This window comes from Montipora foliosa, chromosome 8, assembly GCF_036669935.1.
Source record: "Montipora foliosa isolate CH-2021 chromosome 8, ASM3666993v2, whole genome shotgun sequence".
Classification (NCBI taxonomy): Eukaryota; Metazoa; Cnidaria; class Anthozoa; order Scleractinia; family Acroporidae; genus Montipora; species Montipora foliosa.
Genome location: NC_090876.1, coordinates 6,190,222 through 6,200,221, shown reverse-complemented (window position 1 = coordinate 6,200,221; position 10,000 = coordinate 6,190,222). Strand labels below are relative to the sequence as shown.

General features: G+C 41.6%; 1 protein-coding gene across 10 annotated transcripts in view; it reads left to right on the top strand.

Moving 5' to 3' along the window:
• Nucleotides 1-2,549, top strand: part of LOC137967799 (CLIP-associating protein 1-A-like) — a 68,884-nt gene extending 66,335 nt beyond the window's left edge. For all 10 annotated transcript variants that reach the window (XM_068814376.1, XM_068814374.1, XM_068814373.1 and 7 more), the window contains one exon: nt 1,252-2,549. In XM_068814376.1, coding sequence (XP_068670477.1) covers nt 1,252-1,434 — 183 coding nt within the window. In that variant the 3' untranslated portion in view covers nt 1,435-2,549. The remainder of the gene's footprint in view (nt 1-1,251) is intronic.
• Nucleotides 2,550-10,000: the final 7,451 nt, after the last annotated feature.

The window sequence follows — 10,000 nt, the reverse complement described above, 5'->3', positions numbered from 1 at the left end:
GAAAGCTATTCTTGGTTTGCATCCACGTGATGAGACGGCCATGTTGGTGTTCAGAACAATACATTCTCGTCACCAGAGCCTTGGATCGACCCAAGGCTCTGGGAAACTCTATCTAGGAACGCATGCGCCGTAGGGTTCTTGTAGCCAAAAATTGGCTATTTGAACCTTACGGCGCCTGCTCACTCCTCGTGCTAACATTAATGCACCAATTAGAGACGCGTTTGATTGTTCTTTATGAAAACCAATGAGAAGACAGTTCGTTTCAGGGTTCCCCAGAGCTCTTCTCTCCCTCAGTCAAGAGAAGAGCTCTGGGGTCGAGATTGAGAACAACAGAAAATGGCCCCGCAAGTTTTGCATAATAATAGAGTCAAATTTCGAAAAGACGTTTTACTGCATAATTCTCTACACCAGCGTCGTGACGTTAGATGAAAACCATCAATTGACCATATTCATAAATGATGGCTAAGTAATTATTCTTTTGTCTTTATGCTAATCATCCTCACTAGCCTCGTTAGCACAAACAAATTCAAAAGACTTTTTGCCCCAAAGTGAGGCTAGCGAAAATGATTAGCACAAAGACAAAAGAATCATTTCTTGGCCACCATTTATGAATACGGTCCATAAGAATACAGTATTGTGAGCGACGACTGGGAACACTTTGATGACAATTTAAAAGAGAAGTCTGACGACGTTCCTAGACCAGCTACCCAAGTGAAACGCGAACACGGCTAACACATCACTTTCTCCGCAGACGACAATGAGGGTGATGGCTTACCCCGCAAACAGAGTGATGATGGCTCCGAGGTTCCTATTTTCTATCGTGGTAACAAAATCCTACTACTGTACAGGCGAGAGAGCCCCATTATATCGGAAATTGTCAACATTACAAGTTCAAGTTGATCAAATCATTACCTGTGTTAGTAAATCTAACATGACGTGTCTGATTAGAACATGGGGATGATATGGCTGTACTGTTTGTTTGTTTTTTAATTTATTGAACATTTAAGACGATCTTTTCACTCGTAATTCGTGGTCGCTCGTGCTCACTCGTGTGTAGTTTTAGAATAGAAAGGAAGCATGAAAAGCAACGTCGAGCCAAAACACCTCTCAAGAATTTACAAGCGAAAGTTGGCGGGCAGTAGCGCAGTAATTCGGACCCATTCTACAGATCTGTGGTTTTCGTAGTATACAATTGTACGAAAACGGTTTTGCTCGAGTTGATATGGTATGTCATCATGTGTTTTATTACAGTGCTATGATCACGTAGAGAGCAGTGTTCGTAAAGCCAGCGTGTTCTGTCTTGTGGCCATACACAGTTCAGTGGGTGAGGATATTCTTATGCCACACCTGGCAGAGTTATCGGGAACTAAAATGAAACTGCTTAATCTCTACATCAAGAGATCCCAGGCCGGCAACGGTGGCGCTCGTCCGTGATAGCCTGATGATGAGAGATCACGAGAAGCAACGGTAACCATCATTGTGAAGCCAAGCAGGCCACGTGACCCAGTTGACGCCATTGTTGCTTGGCAAGCTTTTGTTTTGCCAAAGGGAAAGCGAGAACCTTCCGTGAATCAAGGATCCATTCGGTCTATCGCGGCCATATGTGTAAAAACATTACACTATTTGAGAAACTATTCAACTGGTTATATCGTTTTGCAAACTGTTGTCAGTTTTTAAGTTACCGAAAGGAAATACACGGCCCGTCAAACTATTTTGAGGCTTCCGAAAACTTGTTTGACCTATGAAACTAGCTCTGCCAGTTTCCAGTTTCTTGAGCTATTGTACAGGTGGACAAGATGCCATTGTTGGGATGACTATCCAGGCCCTCTAGAAGACGCAAAAGTAGTCATTGACACCTTCTCTCGTTGCTGTCAAAGAACTTGTTGCTTAAAGGAGATTGACCCAAATGAGGACGTTCCAAAGCGGATAAGCCATTTCCCGAGTGTCTATATCATCATATTCAAATCGAGTTTTTTTCCTTATGAAAATTAGTTTTTATTCAAAGTAAAGCAAAATTTCTTAACATGTCAAAAGTCTTGCACTTTCATTCGCTTTGACAACGAAGCTGCAGTGAACTTGAAATTGGTTTACTGATGAAAATGAGACTTGGATAATCTGAAGGCAGGGCCTGGCAAGCTTTTAATTCACCAAGTTTTTATCACTGCTTCCTTGTACATGACTTTTTATTGGTTTGATTTTGTATTGGATCGCATTTTTTCCCTTTTTTCGCAAAGTATATTTACACACCTCTTTCCTTTCATTGCCAGGCGTGACATGGAATGCCACGTTTTGACGTGACATGAAACGTCACGCTATCCGTTAAGGCATCAGTTATCGAAGGTAGTAAAGTAAGCGGCCAGTGTAACTATGATTTTTGCTCGTAAAGAAGAAAATAATATATTTATTTTAAAATAGGCCGTCTTTGTTTAAACCGCAATGAAGGATCAGATAGTTTTACAACATGTGTGAAGTAAAATTGTATAAAATGCAGATGATGCTCTTCATCTACAATGAATGGAACATGCTAAGGCTAAAACCTTGACACCTGATTTTTTTTGTGTGTTTGTTCTTAAAGTAGGAGCTGTGGTTATTGAGCGGTTTTCAAATGAGTGTCGTAAAACCAAAACCGAAGTAATTACTTTGGCCAATCAAAAAGGACGGAGACAATCCAGTAAACCAATCAAAACTCGAAGTAATTACACGTAGCCGACCCAAAGCGCGGGAAAATGTGCACGCGCAAGCCACGATTGGTTTTGCTTTCACTTCTGGTTGGTTAAAAAAATGGCGCGAGAACTTTCAACCAATCATTGAGTGAAGTAAATGCAAAACCGAAGCAATTGGCTAATTACTTTCGACACTCAGTTGTGAAACCGCTCTATCATCGTTAAATAGGGAATGTCGTGAACTCAAAGTGCGCGGACATGTGAACTCCGAAGAGTTCCGAATTAATACTTGGCTGCCATTCGACGTGCTATCACACCACGACGGCAAAATTATCCCAGAGGAGGTTAAAAAAAGGACGTCAAACTATCAATTATGTTCCTTCAATGATAGACAGTAGAACTTTATGGAAAGTTGGCGAAAATGTTTGGGGAGAGTTCAAATGGCGAAACTGAAAAATACTTTCAGTTACCTCGTGTCAGGACATAATTCAAGAAACCCTTCGACCTAATTACTATTTTGGTGCGAAATTTGCATTGTTCAATTGAAAATAGTAAATTTAGCACGTAGTGCAGAGCTCGCTTATACCATTACGACTTGGATTTTCTGGTAAAAACGGATCCGTGTAAACACTTGCAAACCGCGTCGATTTTGACGCGGTTTCGAGATCATGAAACCGTGTCGATGTGAAACCGTGTTCTTGTAAACGCTGCCTAACATATTTACTAGTGACCCAGTAGTTTTCAATATGGCCCTCGATCCGATCAAATTGGAATTTAGAAATTTTGGTTTTTGAAGACAGGGGAAACCCGGAGAAAAATCTCTCGGAGCAGAGTAAAGAACCAACGACTGACTTTACCCACATATGGCCACGAGTCCGGAAACGAACTCGGGCCGCATTGGTGGGAGGCGAGTGCAATTACCACTACACCATCCTGCTCCCTAAAACTTTATTGAACGACGAGGAAAGAATCAGAAAAGTTAGCGTCCCAAACTTGGATCATTCGTTTGTTCAAAAGACCAATGAGGCACACGGTTCAGGGACGGCGGAGCGAACAGACGGTACGGACAGTACAAATGTGAGTTTTCATTTGTCGGGAATGATCGGCGACGATCGTAAAAATCTGGGACACGTCGGGAAAATAGAAACGCTTTTCCCGATTCGTCCCCGACCATCCCAGATTATCGGGGATGTCTACAATTTATGGTCTTCATTAGTCGGCAAAATCTGGGACGGTCGGGAAACTGCGAAATCCCCCCGATCTCGATCTCGATCTCGATTTTATTGCGTTATTTTCTCTGCTACCCCAACTCCTTGGACAGGGTGTCCTACATTTACTATAATAGTGAATTCAAAGCAAATTAAGAATTCACAATGATCGTGAATTCATGGGGGAGAATGTTTTGAGTGAATTGCGAAGTGCGGTGAAGCGGGATTTCATTATAAGTGATTCATTTATTGCTAAAAATATTATGTACTTATTGACTGAGTGAGAGAACCGGACGGGAAAGTATTTGGATCGAGGTCATAATGTACCGACCGAGCGCAGCGAAGTCCGTACGCCATGACGTGGGGCCAGCTATTTTCCTGTCCGGCCCGACCTAAACTCAGTCCATAAGCATTTTATTACATGGGCTCTTTACACTACTCATGAGCACTCAGAAGATGAAGTTTGGACAAAATAAGTAACAAAAATTTGCACAGAAAATTTATCTTATACGTTGTTTGCATTTGCCCTTGTGTCTGTAAACAACGTGGATGCTTAAAAGTAACGAAATCTTCTGAAATCGCGTCGCACGGAACAGTGCGTGTTCCTAGCTAGCAGGGCTGTACGGCTTTTTCCGCCCTGCTAGCGCGCAAGTGCGTACGGGGATTGTCGGTGTTTTGATATCCGATGAAACACTCCTCCTCGTGTTTGATATATTACTTTAAAAAAAAAAAAAAACAAGAAAGAAAGCAGTAAAAACAGATGCGAAGTATTTATTAAAGAACAGTTGCAATTGGCAATACTGGAAGATCCAATTTCGGTACGAAATGAAAGCTCATTCGCCCGCCATATTGGATTCCTTCTCAAAGAACCACCTGGGATACAATATACATAATCTTGTAATTTTCCAGACAAGTATAAATTTTGTTCTCTCATTTTTATGTTGAAGATGTATCATTTACCAGTTTTGGCCGGTATAATTAGGGGTGAAAGGGATAACATATAAATTAATATTCAAAGAAATGCTTTCTTTCTCCCGTTTCTTTCAGCTTTTGTCTGTTGAGAACGTCAACTATGAAACCCTTTAAAATCTGGAATTGTTCCAGAAAAGGACGGGGGATTGGACAGCCTAAAATTTCCCCGCACATCGAGGCATTAGCTGCTATTGGAAACGGCAAATGCCTAATGGCTGGGGGAGGGGGGAGGGTTTACATTGACTGGTGCATTACGGAACTTGCCTAAGTAAAAAAAATAATCACAAGAACTTCCTCAAAGTTGAGTCAGCACATTTGTTCAGAAAATATTGGACACAAATAAATATTCGAGACCCTGCACACAACAAACATGAGATTCACGTCCAATGAAATACAAGGAGATATGTTATGCCTGCCAAAAAGCCACTGTAGTCTCCTTCGCAACCGTCTTGTTAGTAACATGCAGCGAGTTTCGTGACATCTCAAAGAAAATAGTTGAAGTGTGCGTGAAAAATTGTCAGCATGCATATTTTTTATTGTACGAAATTTAAAATTTTTGAGTTTCCTGTGTCATGCACATGAAACCAAATCCGCTCAAGAGAGATTTCTCACTCGCTGGAAAAAAGAGGGGCCGATATCACTCCAAGTCATTGATATTCCTGTTTCAACGCAAACACAAAGACACCATAACAGAATATATAGGCACGCAAAGCGCACACGCAGGAAGTACTCTACAGGCTGTGAATACGCTCGTTTTGCCAGCCAAACAACGCTACGTTATGTGAAAGTGTACCCTGATATGTCGGCTGACATACCGGGTGAGTATCGGCCAACACTCGGTTGACTGTCGCTCCCTATGTTGGTTACGTATCGGTCGATTCGGTTGACACGTCGTCTGTGTCTCGGACAACTTGTCGGTCGACGTATTGACCGATACATCGATCGATATAGAGACCTACGCCAAGCCCTGTGTCGGCCGATACTCGGTCGACATGTCAGTCGATACTTGGTCGACACTCGGCCGCCATCTCAACCGGCGGTATATAGGTTGACTGTCGGTCGTATATCGGTCGGCTGTCGGTGGTAGGGTAGAATCTTGAAAGTGAGGGTCCCCCCTCCTCCCGAAAGTGACGATCTCCCCAAAAGTAGCGGGCCCTTCAATAATGTCACGTGAAACAAAGTCTATCGTCTTTAATGCAACATTTAATGTAATGCAGTAGGTAACACAAATACGACGTACTTGAGGATCGATTGGTTAACAAAATTACAGCGAAATATCAAACAATTGTCTCCTGGAATACAGCAACTGGAACTTGGAAAAAACTCTAATACGGTACCGCAAGGTACACGGCAAATATGACCCACTTGAAATCCCGGAACTAAAAATGACTAACTATTTATAAGCGTAGTGCGTAATGCGGATGGAAACAACCTGCGTGGACTAAGCAAAACCAGAAACCTTTGTGATCCTTAGTTTATTTTTAACTTGGCTCAATCCTACCGGAAAATTCACGAACTCTACCGTAAGTATTACGACATACATATTACGAAAGCATTTACTACTGAGTTAAGTCAGTTACACCTGCGAGTATCTATACGAAAAATACATGTTAAAAACCGTCCTCCTCCCACGTTGTCAGTCTGGAAATTACGTAGAAATTTATTATCAATAAAATGAACTTTTGATATCATGTTACGCGTCCTTTTGCGTGAGACGGCTACTGAATTACAAACGTTTTTTAACCATCCTAAAGTACCAACGGCCACCCAAAAGTAGCGGCCCCTTAAGCCTGTTAAATCCGAAAGTAACGGGGATCGTTACTTTCGGAATTATACGGTATGCTGTTTCTTGTTAACTTTCTTTATTTTGATATGTCAGTATTTGTAATCGTTAAGACACCAGTGGCTCAGTTGGTTGAGCACCGGGCTGCCATTCGGGAGGTCGTGAGTTCGACTCCGGCCGGACCAACACTCATGGTCTTAAAATAACTGAGGATAAAGTGCTGCCTTCGTATGGTTAGACTTTCAAGTCTTCTCGGATAAGGACTGTAAACCGTAGGCCCCGTCTCACAAATATCTTCCATGTTCATTAGTTCAATGTGGGGTGTTAAAAAACGCGCACACTATTCGAGAAGAGTAGGGGACGATATTTTCGGTGTTGTGGCTGTCCTCTGTGAGTATATGGGTGAGTGGGTATAGCAGGTCTACATCAGCTGAATAGCTGCCATAACTTCAACCTGCTCAAAAAAATAGCAATAACAATCCTCTGTTGAACGAATTACCAAATGACGAAAAGGGTACTTTAACAGCTATACTCTAATAGAGGTCTTATCAAACAATAAACTTTGGGTGTGTATTGAGAGTAATCGTATATGAGAAGCGTAAGTATCGCTTGTGATTTGTATTGCGAATCGTGTTTCTTTTGTGTTGTGTTTGGGGTTACGTGCACTTCAAGACCCTAATATAACTCGATAACAAGAGCGACGGTAGAAAAACGAGTGTCGGGTAGAGTACCGGTGAAACGTCGGTGACTTCTCGATCGACATGTCGGTCGACATATCGACCGACACTCAGTCAATACATCGATTAACTGTCAGTTGATATAGCAGCAGCTGAGTGTCGGTCGAAATGTCTGTCAATATATCGGCCGAAGGTATCGGTCGATACTCGGTCGACTGGTGCCGTAAGTACACATGAGTTCTAACTGTCTGTGTTTAAAGAGCCCCTGTCCATCCTTCGCAAACATCTCAGTTGCCAGACTCGTGGAAAGGTACACCATAATATCGTTTTCATCATCTCTTCTCACCTTTGACACAATAAAAACATAAACACACTGAGACAGCGACAGTTGACAGTTATTAAACGTTCACTCGTAGCTACTCTTAAGGTTTTGAATTAATAACAACAACAGCAATTCTTTATTACCCGTAATATTACAATTATGTACATCAAATGAGAATAGGGAACAAAAAAATAGAGGGGTACTGGCAACCTAAAGTAACCAATGGGTTAAAAATGCTAGGTTGTCAGTATACAAATTGACTTTGCCAAAATAGGTCGGAGTCACACTACACCGGCAGGTACAAAACACAGGTCACACGGCACAGGGCACAGGGCACAGGTCATTGTTTTACCAATACAGAAAGTATCCTAAACATTCATAAGAGCTAACCTTAAGCCTAAAAACGTTTGTTTAGGCCTAATTAGGCCTAAGGTTAGCTTTTAATACATTCTGTATTAGTAAAACAATGACCTGTGACCTGTGTTTTGTACCTGCCCCACACTACACACATACACAAAGTAACGCACACACATGTCGGGGTGACCCGAAAACACTGACCCTCGGTCCATGGACTCCCGTACGGACCGGGTCCATGGACTGCCTTACGGACCGGTCCACGGACTATCTCTACGGACCCCTCTACGGACCACCCCAAAAAACACAGAATTAAAAATAAATAACAACTGAAATTTTTTTTCTACCGGTTGTCTGGATGGACCGCTCTTGCCGGTGAAATCTAGCCGTTACGCTCCGCAAATAAGACTAAGGCTCAGGTGTTACCTTTTCCTTCGCTGTTGACCGGAGTGCTTCGAAACTAAGTTCTTCCGCCATTTTGTTCAGGACAGAGAGATCGTGAAGCCTGGGGCGAGTTCACAAACCCGCGGGAGAATGGGTCATCACTTCTTTCCATCCCTCAAACTGACATTCAACTTTTACGACGTACAGTCTACTTTAGACTTCAAATCTACTTCAACGAAGCAAAGATTTTACCTGCCAACCCCTAGAGTACGAAAATCTGGAGACGTCCAGAAAATTTTCATCCGAAGATTCCCGAAGATTTCCGAAGATTTCCGAAGATCACCGAAGATTTCCGATGACTTCCGACGATTACTGAAGATTTCCCGACGACTTCCGAAGATAACCAAGGGAGTTAAAGGATTTTGACGAAAAAAAATTTAAATTTTTATTTAATCGGTTGTTAAGCAATTATACTCACTATTGTCAGTTGGGCGTGGGAATCTTGTCTGAATGCGTGAGATCTATCAAAGCCGAGTTCGAGTAATCATGAGTTTTAGTGAGTTTGCAGCCTGAATAGATCTTATCATGATAGTTTTGGAAGCCATCTTATCAATAATGAGAAGGCAAATACGTCTGAAATTAACAGTGTTTGTGTGGAAAAGTGATTTAAAATAGTTTTTACAAACTGCGCTTCTGAAAAATTCATGAATTGGAAACTTCAGGCACTAGAAAATCAGAAAAGTTTCCAATTCATGAATTTTTCAGAAGTAAAGTTTTTTGGAAACTATTTGGCATGGTGACTTGCAGCTCTAACCCGCTCAAACTTCAAAAGAACACCCATAAAAGTAGCTTACCTTGTGTGTTTGCAAATGGCTGGACGCCAGCTAGAGGAGTAATCTTCTCCACTTTCTGCAAAGCAAGGTTTTTCACTCCCCCAAAACCCGAGGGAAGGGCGCTTAAGAATTCCTTTTGAAGTGAATCGAAATCCACGTTGGCCATCTTCGCTTCGACAGTCAGATGTAAACAGTGTGCGAAAACCGCGCCAATTTTCTACTATGTATTGTGCAGTATGATTGGTTTACTTCTGACCAGTTACGATACACGTTAAATATATATAAATTTGATTGCTCCCGCTGATTTACGTTTTCCGATCAAATAAAAGCACTAAATAAGAGCACTAAATCCATTTCTTGCTTTATTTTCTTTTTTGAAATCGCGAAAATAACGAAATTAGTGAAAAAAAAAAAAAAACTGGAAAAAGCCACGGTAGGTGGTTCCCGGGAGATTTGGTGGCTTAACCGGGAGACCGGGAGATTTGATGAAAAACTTGGAGACTCCCGGGAAAACCGGGAGAGTTGGCAGGTATGTAGAACATTGAAAACACGGACTTCCCGAAATGGTAAAATAAGCTCCAAAAGGCACGAGAATACGAGAATACACCAGAGGTGAGTCATTTTTATTCATTTTATTGAATGAACGTTAAATGAGGGTGCTAATGGGGGTACCAAATTGTCAGTTAACTACTAATTTTTCGGCTAATTGTCAGTTAACTACTATTTTTTTGGCCAATTGTCAGTTAACTACTAATTTTAGTTATCTATTTACTTTTATTATCTCACAGCGATAATAATTGTTCA